A 26,528-nucleotide genomic window follows, 5' to 3' on the forward strand; every position below is an offset into this window, starting at 1 on the left:
TAACAAAATTTCCTCTATTATTAAGTTTTTGATATTAAAATAAATGACGCTTATATCAAAATCTATAAACAATGTTAAGAGGTTAATATATTTTTTGAAGGTTAGATTGATGAAATTGTTGATAAAGATTTGAAGGTTGAACTAATGACATTTTAAAAGTAACATGTGCTCACGACCAGCAAGACCAAAACACAGGGGGGTTAAAATATATTTCAAAATTAAATGGAGATTAATCTAATATTTTTGAAACCATGTGGGCATTGACTACAAAAAGAAAAAACTCGTACCCACTTTATTTATTTTAATTTTATAACCCTATAGGGCGTATGGTTGGGGGTAATATAGAATTACTGGAATTATGTCATCTTATATTACTTCATTACCACGTTTGATTGTCAAGTAATATAAAATTCCGGTAATCTTCAAATATAAATAGTAGTTACTGTTGGTAATATTGGAGGTAATCTGATTACCTCCATTTTCTTAGGTATTCTAAAATTACTAGGGTAATCTTTTTTTGGTTATAATTCTATCACTTATTAAAAAAAAAAAAAAAAAAATTAGGACAATAATGCCCTTATTTTTAAATTTATTTACATGATAAGGCTTTTACTATTTCACCCCAATTAATTAACTTTTTGGACAAAATTACCCTTGAATTCAAAAAAATTGTAGCCCACCTAAGCACCACCCTCACCCACCTGTCGCCAGCACCACCGCTGCCATCAAAACAGCTCATGGAATGGCCAGATTGTGCCAGATCTAGCAGTCAACGGCCATTGATCTGGCCTTTGACCGCCAGATCCGTCATCAATCTGGCCGTCAACGACCAGATCTGTCACGTCTGGCCATTTCCAGCCAGATCTCTGGTCGCAAATGGCCATACGGTGCACAAAGGCCATTTCCTGCCTTCCTCCATGCGTCGTTAGGTTGCCAAATGTCGACAGCCTACGGTGGTTGCCGGCGGCCGGCAATGGCTGGGTTGGTGGGGGTGCTTTGTTGATTTTCCAAACTTTTACTATGGGGTTGTTTTTGCTAAGTTTTTAAATGCAAGGGGTTATAAAATCCAAATAATAATCAATATTAAAAAATAATATAATAATAATATTTAATTAGAGTACAATTCAGTAATTTAAAGAATATACACACCAATTTATTCCTCCCAACCAAACATATTAATATAATGTACCTACCAATTAACCAAACACATTTTCCTAAAGATTCCAGTAATCCTAATCTATCTTTCCAGTAATCTAACATTCCCAGTCATCCAACATTCTCTGAACCAAACGCCCCCTATATTTCAACCTTCAACCTCATCTTCTACCACTACAGACTACTTACTCAAAAATAATAGATTAACCTATTTTCAATCAAGTATGAAAATTTTCAAGTATTGTAAGCTCGTTATAAAATGCAATTGTTGAAAGATTTCTCTTCCAATTTGTATCTCCTCACCTTCGGTTGTGTTTTGTGTCAAAATCAATTAAAATTTGGGCCAGCTTCTGTTTTCTAAACCTAGACGGCGCGGTTGGCCTCTTCTCTTCAACACCGTTCAAATTTCAATTCTTCGACACTGCTGTTCTGCATCGGATTTACGAGTAAGTCTTTGTTTATGTTTTTTCTTCTTTTTGGTTTAATATGTTACTTGATTAATTCTATCACATCATAATTATTTTTGTAATTTAAAAAAAAAAAATTTTATTCTTAATCAAATTTTCGTCCAAGAAGAGTTTAGCTTGAAAATTTAGTATGTTATATTCTTTAAGTCTGTGAATGTGAATATTACAGATTTGAAGATAATGGATCGAATTTCAGGGTTGCCTCCTTTTATAATTCATCAAATTATGTCCTACCTCTTCCCAAAAGAGGTAGCTCAAATTAATATATTGTCTAAGAGATGGAATCAGTTACGGATAACTTTCCCTGTCTTTGATTTTGATGAAACTTATTTCCTCACTGAAGATGAGAGTGATCCAATTACATCAGTGGTTGAAGAGAACAGATTGGCACTCCGTTTGAAAGAATTTATGGAATTTCTTAATGCTTCTCTGCTTCGGTTTTGCGATCTCAAGTTTTATATGCACAAATTTAGGCTATTCATAAGTGTTCTTGATGTTGAAGAATTGGTTCCTTATATTGATAAATGGATAGGATTGGCCGCAGAGAAGGAGGTTAAAGAGCTTGATTTAGATATCTTAATAGAAAGCGATACAATGGATACATCATACACTTTGCCTCAAACAATCTTTTATGCTAGATCAGTTACTACTTTAAGGTTAGTTAACTGTAAGTTGGAGAGTATTTCAGATACTATCAGGTCTAATTCTCTTAGAAAGCTACTTTTGGACGAGGTTTTCATAAATGAAGAAATGGTGCAGAAGCTTAGTAGTGAATGCCCTCTCCTTGAAGAAATGTCTTTTACAGAATGTTGGGGTTTGAAGCGATTGTGTGTTTTTAAAGCTCTCAAACTGAAGATAATGAGTGTCTCCTTATATAGAATTGAGAGTATAAGGATTGAAAGTGTTGAGATTGTTCTTCTAAATCTTCAAGAGTTACGCCTTAGATTTGGCACGGTGAGAACGCCAAGAGTGTTTAACATTGTTGGGTGCTTACAGTTGAAAAAGTTATTTTTTGGGGGAGTTAGTCTTATGGACCAACAGTTTCATTATTTTATCTCAAGCTTTCCCTTGCTCGAGGATCTGATCCTTGAATACTGCCATTTCCTTGAAAGAATTACGATTTCAAGTAATCAGCTTAAAAAGTTTGAACTTAGTAGCTGTTTAAGTATGAAGGCACTTGACCTTGATACTCCAAATTTGCTTTCCTTTACATATAAGGATAGTCCCATTCCCACTTCATGCACAAATGTTTTATGTCCATGGCCAATTAAATTTGATACTGATTTTATGTTTGACACCCAGTCGTGCCTGAAACTGAGGGAATTTCTAGGAATATCCAATCAAATTGAAGATCTAAGGATAGATGCAACGCCAACTGTGGTATGTGTATAAATTCCATATACTGATTATTAGTATCTCACTTCACTCTTTTTTCGTTTATGATCCTTCTCAACCACTTATTTTTTTTTTTTTATTTTTTTTTTGGTTTTGCTTTGTTTTTTGATTCGTTAGAGTTCTTTTAAGTTAGAAGAATTCAAGAAAATTTTTCCATCACCCTCTTACAATGTTGGGAATCTTGAGTTACGGGCAAAACTACTCCTTCAAGTTTTGTGCCTATCCCGACTTATCCTTTTCTTTTTTTTTCCCCTTTTTCCCCTACTTTCCTCTTTCTCCTCCACCATCATCTTCTTCCTCACTTGCTCCTCCTAACAATTTTTTTTCTTATATCTGCCACGGTGCTAAGGGAAAATATTTTCCTTTCCTATATTCTTAGAATACTTTTCTAAATCGGATTCCTTACACAAACTCTTTATGAAAGGATGTTTGTGGTCACGTGGCTTGTGTTTTGCCACGTTGGAGTCAATTAAAAGTGGGTGAGTCAAATTGTTGCAGCGACGTCATTTTTAGAATGAGCTAAAGAGGGTTTTTTCAAGTCATTCGATTCAGCCCTCATTTTTCATCTCTAACAGCATTTGTTCCAGAATGTGCTAAAGGGAGACGAAATCTTTACTATCTACGGTTGGTCTTCTTGGGGTTCAAGTGGAGGTCGATCCTGGAAGGTGATCCTAGTATAAATTGATTCCATTGATGGATTTGCAGCAAGGGGAAAAGGGAAGAAAGCTAGGGTTTCTTCAGGTTGTATTCTTCTTTGCTCATTTCGTTTCTTTCTTGTTCAATACTCTGTAAATTGTTCTCTGACTGTGATAGTAATGACTCCTATTGCGTCTTGAAGAGTGGATGTAGGCTACCCAGCTGAACCACTATAATTTCTGTTGTTGATCTTTATCTCTTTACTTGATCTGTTGTTTGTTAATGCTTGATGATTCAAAGATCTTAATCTGTGATTACTTTGTTGCTTTGGAGATTGGTTGTTATTCGGAGATCTTAATCTGTGATTACTTTGGTGTTGTTTGGAGATTGTTTGTTAACCAGAGATCTTAATATGTGTTTATCATATTGTTATATTGTTGGTTAGTTAGGCATAGAGCTGTAATCTGTGATTGCTTAGGACAAAATCATAACAGATTGGTATCAGAGCCTGGTTCAGGGCTTCGTAAAGTGTTCTTTTTTGTTTTGAGTATTTTGTGACCAGTTTCTTAGGCTAAACTTTAATCATGTCCACTAAATTCGAACTTGAAAAGTTTACAGGTGAGAATGACTTTGGTCTGTGGAAAATGAAGATGGAAGCAGTACTGATCAAGGAAGGGCTAGCCTTAGCCCTAAAGGAAGAGACTGAACTACCAGAGACCATGAAAGATTCCGAGAAGCAAGAAATGCTAGACAAAGCCAAAAGCTCCTTGATCCTTGGATTGGGTGACAAAGTCCTTCGAGAGGTCAAGAAGGAGAAGGCAGCTGCTGAAATCTGGAAAAGGTTAAACTCTCTCTATCAATCTAAAACTGTCCCTAACATATTATTTTTAAAGCAAAGGTTGTTTGGCTTTAAAATGGATGATCAGAAATCTTTGAAAGATAATAAAGATGATTTTTTGAAAGTGATTCAGGATCTAGAAAGTATTTCTGTAGATATTGGGGATGAGGATCAGACAGTAATCTTGTTGAATTCTTTACCTAAATCTTATTCTAACTTTGTGGAAACCCTTAAATATGGTAGACAGACACTGAAGTTAGAAGAGGTTGTGAAGGCTATTTCTGCCAAGGATAGTGAGAATAGGATGACAAATAAAAACAGTGGTGATGGTGAAGGTCTTAATGTTAGAGGGAGATCAGATAGGAAGAATTGGAAAAATGAGGGCAAAATAGGAACAGGTCTAAATCTAGGTCGGGAAATAGAAAATGTTTCTTTTGCCATAAAGAGGGTCATTTTAGGAGAGACTGTCCTGAGAGAAAGAACAAGCAGAAACTTGAAAGAGATAGTGAGGGAGGCAATGCTGGTGTAGCATCTGAGGGATATGAGAGTTCTGAAGTTTTAGTTATTTCTGAGGGTAAAACCAGTGAGGAGTGGATCCTAGACTCTGGGTGTACCTACCACATGACACCAAATAGAGAATGGTTCAGCTCATTTCAACCTTTAGATGGTGGGAAAGTTATGATGGGGAATAATGATGTGTGTCATATAAAAGGTATAGGCACAGTTAAGCTAAATCTTCAAAGTGGTGTAACTAAAACTCTCACTGACGTTAGATATATCCCTGACCTGAAAAGGAATTTAATCTCACTAGGAACCTTAGATTCTAATGGGTTTAGCTATAAGGCAGCAAATGGCAGCCTTAGTGTCATGAAAGGATCTCTAGTTATCATGAAAGATGAGAAGAGAAATGGGTTATATGTGTTGAAGGGTAGAGTGGAGAGTGGAATTGCTGCTGTTGGGTCAACAGAAGTTCAAGATAGAACTTTATTGTGGCATCAAAGACTTGCACATGTTAGTGAGAAGGGCTTAGTAGAACTAGGCAAGCAAAACCTGCTATGTGGGGATAAGATTGGAAGTCTAGCTTTTTGTGAACATTGTGTCTTTGGAAAAATAAGTAGAGTTAAATTTGGATCTGGTCAACACCACTCAAGTTCACCACTTGAGTATGTTCACTCAGATGTTTGGGGGCCATCTAGGCACTACTCGCTAGGAGGATGTAGATACTTCATTAGTTTTGTTGATGATTACTCTAGATATGTGTGGATATACTTCCTTAAAACCAAGGATGAGGCATGCTCTAGGTTTAAGGAATGGAAAGTCATGGTAGAAACACAAAATGGAAATAAGTTAAAGAAACTTAGGACTGATAATGGTCTAGAGTTTGTAAATGAAGAATTCAACAATTTCTGTAGGATACATGGAATTGTGAGACATAAAATAGTACGGAATACCCCACAACAAAATGGTCTTTGTGAGATGATGAATAGAACCATTTTAGAAAGGGTTAGAAGCATCATGTCTAGTTCTAAGCTGCCAATTAAATTCTGGGTAGAGGCAACACACATAGTAGTCTACCTAATCAACAGAACTCCATCTTCAGCAATAGGTTTTAGGGTTCCTTTAGAGAAGTGGACTGGTCATCCTGTAAAACTAGAAAATCTTAGAGTTTTTGGATGTCTAGCTTATGTACATGTTAGAGAAGACAAATTAAAACCTAGAGCCATTAAATGTATCTTCTTAGGATATCCAGATGGGGTAAAGGGCTATAAACTCTGGAACCTAGAGTCTAAGAAATGTATCATCAGCAGAGATGTTGTTTTTAGAGAAGAAATCCTACCTGGCCTTGGAAATGATTCTGAAAATTTAGAGGGCAGTCCTTCAGGAGCAGATTTCTTAGAACTAGAACTTCAAAACCCAAAAGTAGATCAAACTGTGAATCAAGGTGGAGTTGATGAGATTCAAGCTGAGGAAAATAATTCTGAAAATTCTGTGGGTGATCAAACTAGTGAACTTGAAGGTGAGCAGTTGAACCATGATGATGAATTAGGGCTGTCAAATTACCAACTATCTAGAGATAGAGTTAGAAGGGTAATCAAACCTCCAAATAGATTAGGGTATGCTAATCTAGTGGCTTATGCTTTACAAGTTGAAGATGATATAAGTGATGAACCCAAGTTTTTTCAAGAGGCTGTGTCAGGACCAGAAAAATTGCAATGGCTTAAAGCAATTGAAGAAGAGTTTTCTTCTCTGATAAAGAATGAAACCTGGGTTTTAGTAGATAAGCCAAGAAATTGTAGAATGGTCAAATGTAAATGGATTTTTAAAAGAAAATCTGGATTTAGCCCAACTGAACCACCAAGGAATAAGGCTAGGTTGGTCACAAAGGGGTTCACACAAGTGGAGGGCATAGATTACAATGAGATTTTTTCCCCAGTTGTCAAGCATTCCTCTATCAGAATTCTGCTGTCACTTGTTGTTCAATTTAATCTTGAACTGGAACAATTGGACGTGAAGACAGCTTTCTTACATGGAGATTTGGAAGAAACCATTCTGATGGAGTAGCCAGAAGGACACAGAAATGTTACACGTAAAGTCTGTCTACTTAAAAAATCCTTGTATGGTCTGAAACAGTCACCACGACAGTGGTATAAAAAGTTTGATTCATTCATGATTGAAATAGGTTTTAATAGATGCAATTATGATAGTTGTTTCTATTTTAAAAGAGTTTCTGAACTGACTTACATTTTCCTACTTTTGTATGTCGATGATATGCTTGTGGCTTGTCATGAACAATCTGAGCTGGCTTGGTTGAAAAAGATTCTCAACACCAAATTTGAGATGAAAGAGCTGGGTCAGGCTCAAAAGATTCTTGGGATATCAATCATTAGAGACAGATCTCATGAAAGTTTGAAGCTGGTTCAGCAAGATTATGTTGAAAAGATTTTGCAGAAGTTCAATATGAAGGATGCAAAGGCTGTCCAAACTCCTCTTGGTCAGCATTTTAAGCTGTCCCAAGTCAGAGTCCCCAAACTGAAGAGGAAAAACTTGAGATGTCATCAGTCCCTTATGCTAATGTGTTGGGTAGTCTAATGTATTTGATGATATGTTCAAGACCCGACTTGGCCTATTCAGTAAGCATTGTGAGCAGGTTCATGAGTAATCCGGGGAAGATCCATTGGTCTGCATTAAAATGGATCTTGAGGTACATAAAGGGAACCAGTTTAGTAGGTATAGTGTATAGGAGGAATCAGAAAGAAGACTGCTGTGTTGAAGGATTTGTTGATGCAGACTATGCTGGTGATGTTGATAGAAGGAAATCAACTTCAGGTTTTGTCTTTACAGTATGGGGAAACATTGTTAGTTGGAAGTCTAAGCTCTAACACATGGTTACATTGTCTTCAACTGAATCCGAGTATGTGGCACTAACAGAGGCAGCAAAAGAAGCAAAGTGGCTGAAGGGTTTTGTGATTGAGTTAGGTTTAAGACAGAGGGCTGTAACAGTTTACAGCAATAGTCAAAGTGCCATACATCTTTGTAAAAATCAAGTATTTCATGAACGGACTAAACACATTGATGTTCGACTCCACTTCATTAGAGAGATGATTGATAGAGGTGAAATAAAGGTTGAAAAGGTGGATGGTTCTCACAATCCAGCAGATATGCTTACAAAACCTATCACTGGTGACAAACAAAGGCTCTGTATAAGCCTTCTTAGTGTTACCTGAGCAGAAGCCTATGTTTTCCAAGGCCAAATAGGGTGTCAAAACAAAAACCAAGATGGAGAATTGTGGTGACGTGGCTTGTGTTTTGCCACGTTGGAGTCAATTAAAAGTGGGTGAGTCAAATTGTTGCAGCAACATCGTTTTTTAGAATGAGCTAAAGAGGGTTTTTTTCAAGTCATTCGATTCAGCCCTTATTTTTCATCTCTAACAGCATTTGTTCCAGAATGTGCTAAAGGGAGACGAAATCTGTTACTCATCTACGGCTGGATCTTCTTGGGGTTCCAAGTGGAGGCTGATCTTGGAAGGTGACTCCTGTATAAATTGATTCCATTTGTTATGGATTTGCAGCAAGGGGAAAAGGGAAGAAAGCTAGGGTTTCTTCGGGTTGTATTCTTCTTTGCTCATTTCGTTTCTTTCTTTGTTCAATACTCTGTAAATTGTTCTCTGACTGTGATAGTAATGACATCCTATTTGCGTCTTGAAGAGTGGATGTAGGCTACCCAGCCGAACCACTATAATTTCTTGTGTTGATCTTTATCTCTTTACTTGATCTGTTGTTTGTTAATGCTTGATGATTCAAAGATCTTAATCTGTGATTACTTTGTTGTTTGGAGATTGTTTGTTAACCAGAGATCTTAATCTGTGTTTATCATATTGTTATATTGTTGGTTAGTTAGGCATAGAGCTGTAATCTGTGATTGCTCAGGACAAAATCGTAACAGGATGAAACCTATTTTCATCTTTTATAACCTATATTTCAACCTTAAACTTCATCTTCAACCATTACTCAATGTTAAATTACAAAATTTAACATATTTTCATCAAATCCATGAAGTCTTAAGTATTCACTGTTGTTTTGCATCGGATATACAAGTAAGCCCTCTGTTTATTAATTTATTTGTTTTTTTCTTCTTTTGGGTTAATCTGTTTCATGATTAATTCTATCACATTATGATCAATTTTGTAAAATTTTGTAAAATTTTTTAAAAATATTTTTATTCTTAATTGAATTTTTATCCAAGAAGAGTTTAGCTTGCAAATTTAGTAAGTTATTAATTATGTAATTGCCTTCTCTTCCTTGTATATGCATATTGCAGATTATTTGAAGGTAATGGATGGCATGGTGGATCGAATTCCAGGGTTGCCTCCTTTTATAATTTATCACATTTTGTCCTACCTCTCCGTAAAAGAGGTACCTCAAATTAGTATATTGTCTAAGAGATGGAATGAGTTATGGACATAATTCCCTATCTTTAGTATATTGTCTAAGAGATGGAATGAGTTATGGACATAATTCCCTATCTTTGATTTTGATCAAACTTATTTCCTCACCAAAGATGAGAGTGTTGAAATTACATCAGTGTACGAAAGGCAGAGAATGGTGTTCTGTGAACGTTTGAAGGAATTTATGGAGTTTGTTGATGCTTCTCTGTTTAAGTTCTACAAGCTCAAGTTTTGTATGAACAAATTTAGGCTATACAAATTTGTCCACATAGAAGGAGGTTAAAGAGTTAGATTTGGAATTCTTAACAGATAGCAATTCACCATATATTATGCCTGTTAAAGTTTACACTCTGCCGCGACTAATTCTTTATGCTAGATCAGTGAAATTAATCGATAATTTCACTTGGTTTTTTACATTCGTTTATGATCATTCTGAACTACTTAAATCTTTTATTTGTCAGGCTTCTTTTAAGTTAGACAAATTCAGAGAAAGTTGTCCATTACTCCCCTGTAATGTTGGGAATCTTGATTTACATACAACAGTGCCACCATCAGAATGCAGGATTTTGTTGGATGGTCTTCTCTGGATTTGTTATCCTAGGACCTTGTCTTAAGAAACATATCCTCTTAAAGCCCAGCACACATTATTTGAGGTATGAAATGCCTGCTTTTTCATTATAACATCAGGGATTGTATCTAATTAGTCAATTAAGCCATATGACAATGTTTAAAATTATAATGATATAAAGAATAAAGTTTTTAGCTGTTGCGATTATGAAGATATCAAATGTTGGCGGCATTATTTAAAAGATACAAGAATCAAGAGCTTCCTACGATATGAAGACGGGAAATTGCTTGATGCAGATAATTTGATTGATTCCTTGGGAAGTCTCATGTTTAATAAACTTGATTGGTGTTTCCCTGTGCTTATTGATAAGGCCTAAGTTTTTTCTTTCTTTTTCATTATAAGATGTTATATATTTGTGGAAGAGAGGTTTGACTGCGAAAAGATAAAAGATCGAAGAGGAAGAATGAGAAGAGTTTGGGATCTGTAATTTTTATATTAATCACTTCATTGTAGAGATAATCAAACTGGCTTTCTTTTAGAAAGTTAAATGTATTGCATAGCTAACAAAATGGCTCAGCCATTCTTAAATCTCTCTCTAGTATTTGCAAATAAAAAACACAATGTATGTTATTTTGTATGACATGCATACAATAAATTTGTGATGTCTGGTAGAACATGTATTTCATCGTTTTAATATTATACTATGTTTGGTGAAATTTCATTGCATAATATTATATTGAGTAAACAACATTTTCCCACCCAAGGTTTGGCAAATCTGGAAGTTCCCACCCCTGGTTTCATAAATTGCAGATTCCCACCCTTAAACTAACATTGTTACTTTTCTCTTGAAACAACCCCTACATCTCAAATTTCTCTCAAATAACCCCCAGAGGATCTCGGCCAAGCCAAGAATTTGGTCTGATTTCGGCACCATTGGACCTCTCCGACACCACCATCAGCATCCCCTTATCCTCTTCACCAAAACCCCTAACTTTTCCACCTGATTATACCTCGGCGAGGTGTCGGAATTTGGCTGGAAAAGGGCGAAAAAATGCAAAAATCTAAGGGAGAGGCAGCGATCGGCGAGCAATTGCAGTCGGTGATATTGGGAGTTTTGGTGGGGGGAAGCTAGCGATGCTATTGGTGGTCTTAGGGGTGGTTTTCAGTGTCAAAACTTTTCAGAATTTGGATGAAATGTCGATTGACACTAAAAGCGACAACCGGTGATTGGGGAGTTCAATCAGGCGGGGAGATTAGAGGTTTTGATGTAGGGGTTGAAGGGATTGTAATGGTGGTGTCAGGAGGGGTTGATTGTGCCGGAAACAAGTTGGAATGACCTGAAATCACTAGTGGGGTGAATTAGAGAAATGAAGGGTTATTTTGAAATTTTTTGGTGGGGTGAATTTGAGAAGTGAAGGGTTATTTTGAAAATTTTATCTTTGAAATGACCATTTGACCATTTTAACTGTTAGATTAAATAAGTTATCTGTTAATTTAAGGGTGGGTATCTGCAATTTATGAAACTAGGGGTGAGAACTTGCAGCTTCGCCAAACCTTGAGTGGGAAAATGTGGTTTACTCTATTATAGTTATTATTTATGTAAAATAATTTAGAGTGTATTTAGTAAAAAATATTTTACTAGTTGTGTGTTTTAAAGCTATAGATTGGTCTTTGGTAAATTAACTTTTCTAATTATTGTTATCTATATATTGACCGAAATGTCATTATATTTTAAAATATTTTTATATTTGTGAATTTATATTTTTATAAGTATTTAGTAGATACAAAACATTCATATTAAATAAATTATTATTTAACTAATAAGTTTTAAAAAATCAAAACTTTAATTGGTACACAGTCAATGCTGATCAATGACAATCAATACATATCAACGCCATTGTTTGATCACCGATCAATGTTGTTTATCAACATTGACTGTTGTCTAAGCACTATACTAAATAATTAATAGGTAATGTTTATTGAAATGTAAAATTTATACTAAGTTAATTGAATAATCTAATACAGTGGTTTTGGTATGTACTAAATTTTATTAGGGGTTTATAACAATAATCCTCTGAGGTATGATCAACTATGAAAATCCTTCTATAATTATATTAATAATAGAATTTTCCCCGTCATTAAGTTTTTGGTATTAAAATATACGGTTGAGAGGTAACATTGTAAATATTTATAAATCCATTATATTATAGATTTTAATTGTGTACTAAGGGCTCACTAATGGCAAGGGGTTTTTTATTATTTTTGAAATTTCAAAGGAAATTTTGTTAATTAATTAAATCTTTGAGGGGTTGAGAAAACCTCTGATATATAGGGATTTGTTGCAATGTGATGGACCTCCACCGCCTTGAACTTTGAGGCGGTGGGGCAGTCAAAAGGGGGACGGGTGTTTTCTATAAATATCTTCCTCCCCTTCATTATTAAGATATGAAAAATTTAGAGAGGACAAATCTCATTATAGTCATGTTATTCTTTCTCTATACATATTAGTCTATTTGCTTTATATTATTCGTAATTATTATACAACACATTATCAGCACGAAGAGCTTAACAAGTGAAACGTTACACCTCTATTGAAAGTAAGTAATTCGATCTTATATGTGTTCTTTAATCTTTGTTTTTGCCTTTATGGCTAGATTTACTCATTATTATTAAATTTTGCCTCTATGGTCAGATTTATTCATTATTATTAAATTCCGCCTTTATGGTCGGATTTATTCATTATTATTAAATTCCGCCTCTATGATCAGATCTACTTATTATTGTTAAATTCCACTTCTATGGTCGGATCTACTTATTATTGTTAAATTCCGCCTCTATGGTTGGATCTATTTATTATTGTTGAATACCGCCTTCATGGTCAGATCTATTTATTCTTGTTAAATACAACCTTTATGGTTAGATATGTTTTTATTATATTTTTGATAACCAATGACTGTAATTGTGCTTTCATATTATATTAGATAAATGAACTTGAAGTTCCATAAATAAATATCGTTTTAAAACTTGAAGTTCTAAATACTAATTACAAACATGAAGTTTGTAAAACAGAGACAAAAATTGGACCTGAAGTTCCATATCATGAAGATGAAGTTCTATAAACATCCTTACTAATGTAAAATTTTATTTTAAGGATGGACTTCGAAATTAAGACATCGATACCCAGTAATGGTAGAGACATTTGTATAGTAGACGGTGCAACAACGCACACCATCCTTCGGGATATAAAATATTTCTCAAGTTTGACCTTTATTGAGGCTAAAAATAAATACCATATCAGGATCTGCAAACATAATTGAGGGCTCCAGAAGAGCAACACTCTTGTTACCTAGTAGAATTAAATTAAATATCCATGATACTTTATATTCTAGCAAATCCATAAGAAATTTGTGTAATTTCAAAGATATACGACTCAATGGATACCACATAGAAAATTTAAGTGAAAAGGATGGAGAGTTTTTAAGCATCACTGCTAATATTTCATGCCAGAAGCATGTACTGGAGAAACTCCCTACTTTCTCATCAGGGTTATAGTACACATTCCTGAAGAATGTTGAAGTGAACCATAAGTTCATTGATCCTAAACTTTTTAAAATTTGGCACGACTGTCTTGGTCACCTAGGATATACTATGATGCGTAGGATGTTAGAGTAGATGCCCTAGAGCCAATCAATTATTGTAGAATTGACTCTTTGTAATAATGTTCATTAATCAATAAAAGAGATTTTATTCTATATCGCGTAAATCATTATTATTGCAATATGTTTTGATATGTCTTTAGAATGGTAGAACCGTGACGAGGGTATCAAGTGTTTCAAATCTTGATAGTGAGAACCCTATGAGCACATATGGTGGCCATTCTAGAAACGTCCGTAGCCCCAATATTATTCTAAAGTAAGGGCACAGATAATACGATAAGGCTATCATAGTGTTGAATGACCCTGTCGAGAGGCAGTGACTGATCTCACTTATCAAGGTTGTTTGGTGACAACCTGGTGCAACATATGGGTGTTTGTTGTAGGCGGATATACCACAATAAGTTCACTGGACTGACCCACCAGAGGATTCCATATGGATGGTAACCCCAGTGTCTATGGAACAAATCCTCTAACGAATGGTGGTACATGTGATCCTTAGACTTGAGATCACCAGAGCGCCTTGTGCACCGATTGGTGTAGTTTGACATTAGCCTAACGCAGTTCCATTCAGAGCTGTCAATACGGTGGTGATTGGCTGCATCAAAGAGTGTATCAAGACTATGGTGGATTGACAAAGGATTCATCACTCTCGGGTACAGGAGAAGTTATCTCACGGTGCAATTCAGTATATGGCAATGACACTAAGACTGTGGCCACAGTGGGATTAAGTTGTTGCTCTATCCGGATTATAATACAGGTCATTGGTCCAGAAACTGAATATATAATATCGAGAGTAACCGAAGGTTGACACTATTTCTATGCCTTCGTCTCGTCGAGATAACGTATGATGAAAGGATCGAATTGTACGGTAACCATGTAATTGACAGGTAGCTACTTTGCTGAATCCGAATCTATCAGGTGGTCATGAAGCCTTGCTAGGGGCCAATCTTGGTATGTGTATTAGTGAGACGATTAATTGGTGTTAATCGCGATACTATACACTGCCGATATGATGGAGAGCCTATGGGTCATACACATAAAAGATAATTTAAGACTTAGGAAGAAAGAAGGGTGTTTTTGTCTTTTTAGGCGAAAGGGTATTTTGGTAATTTCACAGTGCAATTAAATTTGCTGAGGTCATAGCCTTTATTTAATTTATTAGAAAAATTAAATAGTGAAATTACGTTTAAATATGTGTTCGCATATATTTAATTAAACCATCATTATTGTTAAATGTTAATATATAGATTAAATATATATTAATTGATTTTAATTAAAGATAATGATGAAATAAAATAAATATCTAATTGGGAGTGTTTGGTAACATGGGGTGTTTGGGTTGGAGCCCAAGCCTATTCCCTATGGGAATAGGGCAATTGAAATTTGACTATTAAAGAAAAGGTTTTAGTTGGAAAATTAGAGAGACTTTTCATTCATTCGTTCTTTCATTGAAAAGGAGAATACACAGCCCCAAAACGCTCTCACTCTCACACCAATTTTGGTTTTGAAAAGAATCAAAGTTCTTCTTTGATTTTTCTTCTCGTTTCTTAAGGCTAAGAAGGATCTAGCAAATCCCTCCTTAGTTCCTTGCGATTGTCTTCATGTGGACTTCATCGGTTCGATCCTACACTTGGGTCGGTAGCAAAATACGTTCAGAGACAACTTGGAGGAGCCTCCAAACGTGCGTATGTTTCTTAAACCTTGAACTGATTTTTTCAGCAGATTTGATTATTTTGTATAAACTGTGATTTTTGTACCCGGATCTTGGTTCTAAGGAACGATCCATGTAGTTTATGTTTTTGTTTTCCGCTGTGTAACTGGGTCGTTCACTAACATAGGATCATAGAAAACTCACATGGGCACCCATTAAAGAACCTAAAGATTCTGTCACCTAATGAGAGTGCTTATATTGCTTGCTCACAAGGGAAATTGGCACTTAAGCCACCATCACTAAAGTTGGCCTAGAATCCCCATCATTTTTACAAAGGATTCACAGGGACATATGTGGACCTATCCATCCACCAAGTGGACTTTTCTGCTACTTTATAGTACTAATTGACGCATCAGCATGATGGTCACATGTTTGTCTACTATCTACCCGTAATGTTGCCTTTGCTAGATTGCTGACACAAATTATTAGATTACGGGCACACTTTCCAAATTACCCAATTAAAGCAATCCGTTTGGACAATGCTGGTGAGTTTACCTCAAAGACATTTGATGACTATTGTACAACAATGGGAATTGATGTTGAGCACCCAGTACCATATGTACATACCCAGAATGGTATGGCGGAGTCATTTATAAAGCGTCTCCAATTAATTGCAAGAACTTTGCTATTACGTATGCAATTACTGACTTCTGCCTGGGCTCATGCTGTTTTACATGCTACGACGTTAATTCGCCTAAGACCTACTGCATATCATCAATACTCTCCAATACAGCTTGTATTTGGACATTAGCCTAATATATCTCATTTAAGAACTTTTGGTTATGCTGTGCAAGTTCCAATTGCACTTGCTCAACGCACCAAAATGGGACCCCAACGTCGTTTGGGAATATATGTTGGATTGATGATATTAAAATAATAATTTATTGTGAAAAAAAAAAAACTGTCATATATTATAGGTATAAAATAATAGTTAGACTATTGTAACACTAATCTTTTATATAGATTTGTGAGACAAAATTTTATTTCTTGATGGATTAATGGGAAGTTAAAATTAGTTGCATTTAATATCAAACTTATCAAGTTTTAAATTAGTAAAAAATCATGGCTAAATATTGTGTTTGAGTCTGGAGATTATAATTTGAATATTAGTTATATATTGTATATTTGTGTTATTGGTTAATTGAATACTTTGCATTTGAAATACTATATTGATTTTAGCTAGGTAATCCATAAAATTATTAACACTAAAATTGATATTGCCATATTTTTCAAAACATATTTTGACAATGTACCGTATTAAACCCGTATAGACCCGTATCGTATTTTTTCCGTATCCGAATTTTATAGCCGAATTTTTATAAACATATTTTTCACCATTTGCCATATTATACCCGTAAAATTCCCGTACTGTTTTTTTGCCGTACCCGTATTTACTAACTAGGGTTACACGCCAAAAGCGTGGTAGACCTGTTGGAGTCAAGAATACTATTCCTAGGAAATAAAAGGCATAGAATCAAATAGGTGTCAATATTAACAATACTGGAAAAATTTACAATTCTACATCTTTTAAACTAACTCCAGAAGAGTTAACCGTCCCTAAAATGACACAAGCCCTTGAAGAGGAAGAAATGCCTGAAGGAATACAAGAACATAGAATGAAGAAATTTCTATAAACTATGCTCACTTTAGAGAAATGTGGAATCGCGAGACAACTATTGTCGATAACTTATTCTCATACGCAGTAGCTATTGAAATTATGAATGATGAGTTTGAGCCATGTTATGTTGATGAATGTCGACAAAAACATGATTGGCCAGAATGGGAAGAGGCAATTCAAGCAGAAGTAACCTCCTTAGCAAAACATAATGTATTTGGACTTGTAGTCCAAACACTTGAAAATGTGAAACCTGTAGGATACAAGTGGGTATTCACAAGGAAACAAAATGAGAAAAATGAGATTGCTATGTATAAGGCCAGACTAGTGGCTCAAGGTTTCCTGTAGAGACTTGGAGTTGACTTTGATGGGACGTATTCATCAATAATGGATGCTATCACATTTCGATACTTGATTAGTTTATCAGTCTTAGAAGGACTCGATATGTGTCTCATGGATGTTGTCACTGTGTATTTGTATGGTACATTTGACATTGATATCTATATGAAAATCCCTGAAGGATTCAAAGTGCCAGAAGCAAATAAAAGGAACATGTATTCAATAAAATTGCAAAAATCTTTATATGAGTTGAAACAATCAAGACGAATGTGGTATAATCGTCTCAGTGAATATCTTATGAATGAAGATACATCAATGATCCTGTACGCCCGTGTGTCTTTATAAAATGGTCAGAATCAGGATTTGTAATTGTGGTAGTATATGTCGATGACATGAACTTAATAGGGACTCTTGGAGAGCTCACAAAAGTTGTTGAGTACTTAAAAATAAAATTTGAAATGAAGGATCTGGGGAAAACAAAGTATTGTCTCAACCTACAGATCAAGCATTGTTCAAATGAAGTTTTGCTCCATCAATCAAATTATACTGAAAAGATCCTTAAGCGATTTTATATGGATAAATCTCACCCCTTGAGTACCCCAATGGTTGTTCGGTCTCTTTATCCTAAAAAGGATCCATTTTGTCCTAAAGAAGATGACGAAAAGATACTTGGTCTTGAAGTACTGTATCTAAACTGTAACACCCACATTGAGGTACGTAATCTCATTTCCCCTAGTTGTAGTGTTTACTCCAAGATGAATGCATGAAATTAGCTTGGGGAAAATTTTGCAGACTTCGCCGTGACAAAGAGATTTTGTCGCCGCGGCAATGTACTCTCTGCCCAAATTCATGGCAGAAAATGCATGCTTCGTCGGGGCAAAGAAAGTGCTTCTCCGGGGCAAAGAACTCCCTAGAAATTTTAATGAAATTCAGGGGAAAACTTGCTCAAGGGTAAAATGGTCATTCTACCCATAATTAGTTGAAAGTGTGGGGAGTGAAAAGAGATAGATTTTCATGGAAAATGTAATGGAATGAGGACATTATGGTAATTGACTAAGGGACATAGATAGAATTTCATAGAAAGTGCAAGGGTAAAATGGGAAGCTATAAGTAATAATATGTTATATTAAGGGTTCAAGCATGAAACCCTAGCCATTCTTCCCCTTCCATTCACGCCACTTTCCACCCAAGTTCTCTCAAATTTCTTCAATCACTTTTCAAGGAAATTCATAGATCTTGGTTCACTTTTGGTGGAATTTCAATCCCAAGCATCCCTAGGGTTTGAGAGACAGAGAGTTGTGTCAAGGAAGACTACTAAAGTGTTGGGTTGCTCACATCTAAGGTAAGTAAATCCAACCCTAGTCATTATTGGAGCAATATTGTGTAGAGAACTTCTTTTGTGCATGTATGTGTTTGTATAATAATTGTTGATGGAATTGATGTTGAATAATGGTTAGAATTCCACCATGAGAAGTGGTGTTTGTGTATATGGTGTTCGATGAGAGTTTGGATGAATTATGGAATAATTAGAGTAGAATTTGTGAAGTGTAATTCCTGCCAGGTTTGATGATGATTTCAAGAAGTTTTGCTCCAAATTTTGGTGGCTTAAGAAAGATATGGAAGTGTAGCCAAATTAGAGTTTGTATGTGCATACAAAGTGTTTGATGAAATGTCAAAGAGAAGTGCATGCATGAATATGTTTACGTGTTATTTTGATATGAGTTTATAAATGGTAGAGAATGACATGTTCACATGCCATATTGCATTTTTGCATCTAAACATGTGAATTTAGAAACAATAATAAGCATGAGCCCATCTACATGCATACATACTTAGAAGAGCATTAAAGAACATTAAAGAACAAAGACAAAGAAAAGAGAAATAATAAAGAACACTTTTAAAGAAGAAAAGAGAAGGTTGTTGCGATGGGGAACCTATGAGTGACTAGCCCCGCATGCACGTCGCCTTTATTGAGCGGCCTCAGAATCAAAAAGAAGAATTGTACAGTCTGTTAGAAGTGCATGTGGATGAGGATTGTACCTATAAAGAATTAGAGAATACACTTACACGGCCAAGGTTTTGAATCTATGCCTCAACCGAGTCTGATCGGCAAGAAAGAATAGAAAGAAAGAAAGACTAGAAAAGAAAGAAATACTAAGAAAAGAAACAAAAAATAGAAAAACAGAAAAGAAAATGCACATCCTATGCATTTGTGCATATGCATTATACTTATACATGATACCATTTCCATTATCCTGAGTAGTGAGAAACTAAAGTTACAGAAAGAGCAGAGAAGAATAGAGAAGTTTGATATAAGGAAAGAAAATCAGAATAAGAGCAACGGAGATAGATAGGAGTATAGCGGATTTACTTACTAAGCAATTAGTGCACACCCCATTGTTTTCAATGTTTTTGCTGGTAGTAAATAAGATACGGTCGGATGGAGTGTCAAGAAGCGGAAGGGTTTGGCAACACTGTCGAGTTTATTTTTTTTTTTTGAGTAATTTTGTTACTTAATGTACAGTTTTGTATATAAAGAAAAATTAGTATGGGCCCTCTATTTTATGCTCATCTACATGTATATTTTGTCATATATATATTTAGTGAGTTTTATTGTATATTTCACAAGTATACTAGCTAGAGAACGAGAAGCATTACATAAATGCAATAGGTGCATTATTATATTTGGCACAATGTACGAGACCAGACATAGCATTTGTAGTGACTCTATTGGCAAGATTTAGCTCTGCACTAACTCGTCGACATTGGAATGGGATCAAACATGTCTTTCGTTACCTCAGTGGAACAAAAGATTTGGGATTATTTTATCTAAAAAAATCTATTAATGATCCTAAATTAGTTGGCTATACAGATGCCTTTTCAATCCTCACGAAGCCCGCTTGCAGATGGGATAAGTTTTCACTCATAATGGTACTGCAATATCATGGCACTCTAAAAAACAAACATTGGTTGCTACTTCCTCTAAACACTTTGAGATTCTTGTGCTTCATGAAGCCAGCCGAGAATGTGTATGGTTAAGATCTGTCATTCATCGTATTGAAAATACATGCAAATTGCCACATACCTCAGATGCTTCCACAATTATAAATGAAGACAATGCAGCATGTATTGCTCAAGTCAGGGGAGGATATATGAAAGGAGACAGAACCAAGCATATTTACCCAAGTTCTTTTACACTCACAAACTCCAGCAAAATCGAGAGATTGATGTCAAACAAATACGCTCCAATGATAATCTTGCAAATTTATTCACTAAGGCCTTACCGACATCAACATTTGAAAAGTTATGTATAACATCGGTATGCGGTGACTCAGTAAGTTACTAAATTAATTCTACCATTATGAGGGGGAGCATTGATCAAGAGGAGCACCGATTAGGGGGAGTTTTTAGAAAAAAATATTGTAATGGACATATATGCACTGCACTTTTTTTTCCTTGATCAAGTTTTGTCCCATTGGGTTTTCCTGACAAGGTTTTTAATGAGGCAGTATGAAGCACATCCAGTTTCACATTATAGTTTCTTTATAAAGTTGTATTTCTTTACTTAGGTTTTTTCCCACTGAGTTTTTCTTGAGTAAAATTAAAATACAATTATCTGTAAAAGGTGAAGGTTCAAGGGGGAGAGTTGCAATGTGATGGACCTCCACCACCTTGAACTTTAAGGTGGTAGGGCGGTCAAAAGGGATTGGGTTGTTTTCTATAAATACCCTTCTCCCCTTCATTCTTAAGATATGAAAAATTTAGATATGACAAATCTAAATCTAGTCTTATTATTCTTTCTCAATACATATGAATCTATTTGCTTTATATTATTGATAATCCGTGGATTATACTATTTTTATTAGACTTTTTATTCGGATTTTAGATGCTTCTTAATTCATTTTGACCTGAATTGCTACTTAATTCCTTTTATTTTATGTTTCAGGCTAAAATGGACATTTTATGCAAATAATGAGTGACTTGGAGTTTTTGGACTCAGAAGTGAGCGGACCTCAGAAGTTGGGAAAGTTCTGAAGTAGAGTGGAGCACTATGAAGCTTGTTTCCATGAGGAGAGCGTCGAAGATCAAAGATTCAAGCAGAGAAGCAAGCGGAGGGCAATTCTATAAATTCAGAATTCCACATGAAGGTTCGCTGAGGTGAAGCTTGTTCTTTGCCGCGGCGAAGAGAGTTGCACACGAGGGTTTATTTCACTTCGTCGCCGCGGCAAAGTCTGCGAATTCCAAAACGCACAGTTTCATTTTTTAGGCATTTTCCTAGGTTTTTGAGCAAGGTATAAAAGCAAAACTCAATCATTTTTGTAAAGGTCGTTCATTTTTAGAGGGAGAGCATCTATTTTCATTCTCTTAGGTTGATTTTGGGCGAACTTTGATCAAAAAGGGGAAGATTTGAGATTAAAACCAGTGGATTTGTCATTTGGGGAGATCTCTTGTCATTTCTCTTATTTTCATTATGTTGAACATGGGGTTTTTCGTTTCTTTTGTTTGTGTTGTTGATTTAGCTATGAACTAACCCATTTTGGGTTAGGGTTTTGATGTAATTCGGAATTCCATGGGTTAAGTAATTGATTGTTATTATCTTCATATGATTTTGCTTTGATTGTGTGATTATTCTAAAATTATTGTTTTTATATGATGAACATGATGAGATTGAGAAATAAATCATGTTAATCTTCTTGGGTAATCACCATTGTAGTATTAAATGCTAGAGATAGATTTAAGAATCAATGAAATCAATTTAGGATTCTTTGTGCTTAATGAGCTTTGAACTATTAGTCTTCATTTTGTTAAATAAAGAAGTTTAATAAGGAAGAGTAAGGAAATATAGCATGAGAAGGTATATTTTATACTTTAGAGAGTTCGATTTACAATCAATGCATGTGAATATGGATTTAGTATAATTCTTAGATTTAACCCATAGAGTCCGAATGAAGTCAAAACCCTACCCGTTTGTTTGAATTGATTTTATCCGTGTTTTAAATCTTGCTTTCATAATTTAGTTTTGAATATTTAGAAATTTTGATTTAGTTTAGTTTAAAATTCTCCCATCAATCCAAACAACTCGATTGCTCCAACTTGAAAACAGTAGAAAAACTTAGTGCTTGGCAACCAATCCTCGTGGGAATGATACTCACTAATCACTTTATTACTTGTGCGACTGGTATACTTGCTACATTTGCATGTTTATGAAATCATGCATCAATTATGGGTAATTATTATACAACAGAATTTTTAATAATTTGAAGAGGGTTTTTAATGGGTTTTGAAAAAATTGGGTGCAATTCAAATTAAAAAAAAAAAAAATCTCATGAGGCGTATATGAAATAAAACCATTCAATACTAAATTTTCTAAATATAAGAATGTAAGGTTGACTCTAATCAAACAATACAAAGAAATAAGAAGAACATTCCTTGGGTTCTTCTGGTCCCATTACCTCTAAACCTGGCCTAAACATCAATCGTGCATGAATTTGTCAGGATAAAATGGGCCAGATGGAAGACTTCACCCTTTTTAAGTTGGATGGGTGCTCAAAATGGATCCTACCATGGACCCAACCCAACCCAACTCATGCCCAACCTAGCCATGCTCCTCTACCAATTTGATCCTCTCTTTTAATGAACATTAATTATGAATTAGGCTACAAATTTTCATGTTAAGATATAGGTAGCTTTCCTGCTTAAACACATAATAGGCTACTTTTCTTGTTCTTTAATGTCTACAAAAAAAATCAATTTATTTTATCTCACATAATAAGAGACTCTTTCATTGAAAATCCCAACTCGATTTTAGTTGACATTTACAACTTCTTGAGTTCTTCTTCAATCTTCCACAATCAAACTTCATCTCTTCTTCAATCGATCACAGTTCTTCCACATTCAAACTTCGATCTTCAACTTCTTCAGTTCTTCTTTTTCCTGCCATCTGCATATTCTTCATCCTCTAAACTGCAATCTTTGATCAAGGTTTTGCTTCTTGTGTTTTCTCTCTGGGTTTTACTTTAAAGTTCTAGTCTTTACTCGCAAGCACTCATAAGTTCCTTTTTGGAGATTATTATTCTATCCATTCACAAACTTCATTTTACCTTATGGGTTCTTTTGATTATTCACTCAAAACTGTTTGTTTCTCGGAAATCTTGATCTAGTGTCACTGTTTAAATAAAAGTGTGTATTTTTCTATTAATTTATGTTTAGATTAGCTTAAAATTGTTACATTTAAGTAAGTTTTTTGCGATTTATTATTATTATTTGGTTCAGAATATTAATGGTTTTGTTGGATTGGTAGAGAGAAGCGTGGTTTAGCACATGTTCGACGAAATGTCTAATAACCTATATTTCTAGAGGTGTGAATTCGAGATCGGACCCAAAAAGCCCACCCAAAACTCGGGTTCAGGACTGGTCCTAAAACTGGACCAAAACCAGGTCAGGCCCCAACCCTTATTCAATTTTTTTTTAAATTGACCCCTGACAAATTACAAAAACCCCACATTTTTTAAATATACAATAAATATGGGGGCTAAAATGATATTTTACAAAAAAAAAAATAAATGCAGGTTGCAGGCAATGGTCAGTTGATTGTTGGCTGAGCAGCCAACAATCAACTGACCGTTGGCTGCTCAACAGTTAGTTGACTGTTAAGAGCCAACGGTCACATGAGGGTTGCGGGAAAGTTTTTTTTTTTTTTTTTTTTTTCACAAACCCTCATAAACCTCATTTTCTTCACAACTCGACCCTCAGTCTATTCTCTCAATCTCTCTACTCTAATTCTCAAATTCTCTTCAATTTATATTTACATTTATTCATATTATTATTATTTATATTATTCAATTTTTTTCCATTTTTCAATTTCATCTATTATTCATAATATTATTCAATTTCTTTCATTTTAATTATTTATTACTTTATTATAAATTCATAACGGATTCCCAAAATTATGCATTCGAAGGATCATCCCCAAATCAGTTTTATGTTCCATCCATCAAAGAAATGGAAGGGTTCGATCCATTTTCACCATTTCAAGAGGCAGCAACTCCAATTCCACAACCACAACCGGTCGGGACTAGGTCCATCCAAACACAAGCGAGTTGCGATTCCATGGCCTGACTGTCAAAGAGGGTCTTGTGTGCGGTATGACAATTCTCCACCAAATCAAAATGGCCAAAGCTAAATGGGTTGGGGGAAGAGACGTACGAGGAATGTAATTTTTGTTCAACCATTATCAGCGCTAAGAATAGGACTTCGACGATGCAGCAATACTTAGAGAAGAAGCACCCCCAACATATGCAATAGTCCCACCAGTCTAGTTCAAGTTCAACTGCATCAGGTAGGCAAATTCAAACTCAACTTAATTTTAATCCACAATCCTCAACTCTCTGAACATGGAAATACAATGCACTCACAACATGAGATAAAATAGAAAAATTCATATGTGCTATGGACTCTCCAATTTCTTTATATGAAAATCCTTATTTTGTTGAATTGATTAAAAATGTTTTTTGTCCAGCATTTACCCCTGTTAGTAGATGTACAATTAGAAGGGACATAATAAAACTTTATGATAAAATAAAAAATCAACTTAAAAAAGAATTTCAAAATTTTAGGAGTATATCTATTGCACTTACTTAAGATATATGGGCTGCTATATCAAAAACAGATTTTTTAAGTGTCACAATACATTATCTAGATCATAATTGGCATTTACAACAAAAATTGATAGGTTTTAAAGCATTATATGAAAAACATAGTGCTGAAACTATTTATTTTACAATTATTGGAGTTTTGCAAGAATATTTATTATTTGAGAGAGTTGTGGTGCTAACGCTTGATAATGCAGCTGCTAACACCTTGACAATTTCTTTATTTGAAAAGAGATTAGATTTGCATGGTGAAGGCAAATTTTTTCACCAGAGATGTGCTTGCCACATCATCAATTTGATTGTTAAAGCAAGTTTAAAAGCTATACATTCGAGGATTGAAAGGGTGCATGTAGCTATCGGATTCATCGCCGATAGCAATTCAAGATGGACTAAATTCCGCAAATATTATCGCCAAGAGGATCCGCCGATTGAACCAAAGAAGTTATGTATGAACAAGCCTGTTTGTTGAAACTCCACGTACCCGATGTTGGAAAAAGCTATATCCTACTACTAATGTAGCGTTAAATATTTTACTTTGAATTTCTACAACTTTTGCTGCATATAGATATAACAAAGATTTGCGTGACATTAGTGTTCCAGGGGAAAAAAATACCGAAAATATTAGTTAGATATTCCATTCTTATATGGATTAGGTTTATTGTAGATTCTAGACTTAAATTAAGCGTATTTAATTGTACGGTAGCTGAGATATGACATAATTTACAATATGATTATTTCATAGACTTTAACAGAAAATTGGAAAGCTTTTTTTCTTTGTATCAGACTACGCAAATTGGAGCCAGTGCCAATGAGACAAGTAGTAGAACCCTGATAAAGACTTAGGATGGCAAGGAACAAGCATATGGAGGTTTGTGGAATGCGAGAACGATGGTGGTGGAAGTAGCAACTCATACAGACAACTTGGACCAAATGAGCTGCATCGGTACCTACAAATGGACATGTCCTACATGACCACGAAGGAGAAACATGAGATGAATGTGCTTCAATGGTGGAACCACAATACAAATGGCACGTGCATTTGGTCTGTGCTAGTTTCGACAATTGCATCCTAGTCAACATTCTCAATTAGTGGCCACATTGTTGAAGAGAGAAGATGTTCTGTAAGTATTTTGGTTTTGTCAACTTATTCATTTGGATTGGTGGACAATCTATTTAGTTTCACTTTAAAGGTGTTCACTACTAAATCGCAGTGATCACAACACGTCTGGTAGATTTTATTTTAATATTCATGCATATCATACCTACCTTAATTAAATGTGATTATATTTTCAGTTGTGGAAATATTTTTTGTTGACATTATATATTATGTGAGGTGGAAAAGATTTTATTTAATGATGATTTCAAGAATCCTTTTCCTAAAAGAAGATTATGATTTTAAGAATTCTTTTCTTATAAGAAGATTATAGATTAAAGAATTATTTCCTATAAAGGAGTCTAGGATCTCAAGAACCCTTTCCAAAACAAGTTTGGTTTCTTTTTTATCCTTTCAAAGTCGCTTAAGTATAAATAATCCTTTTATTATTGTGACT

At 34.9% G+C, this 26,528-nt stretch overlaps 1 protein-coding gene across 1 annotated transcript; it reads left to right on the forward strand.

Moving 5' to 3' along the window:
* The first annotated feature begins 1,802 nt into the window (after positions 1-1,802).
* LOC116136096 (F-box protein At3g59000-like) lies at positions 1,803-3,014 on the forward strand. Its single transcript, XM_031421811.1, has one exon. The coding sequence runs from the start codon at positions 1,803-1,805 to the stop codon at positions 3,012-3,014; it is 1,212 nt and encodes a 403-aa protein (XP_031277671.1).
* The last annotated feature ends 23,514 nt before the right edge of the window (positions 3,015-26,528 follow it).

This window comes from Pistacia vera, unplaced genomic scaffold, assembly GCF_008641045.1.
Source record: "Pistacia vera cultivar Batoury unplaced genomic scaffold, PisVer_v2 Contig31, whole genome shotgun sequence".
NCBI lineage: Eukaryota > Viridiplantae > Streptophyta > Magnoliopsida > Sapindales > Anacardiaceae > Pistacia > Pistacia vera.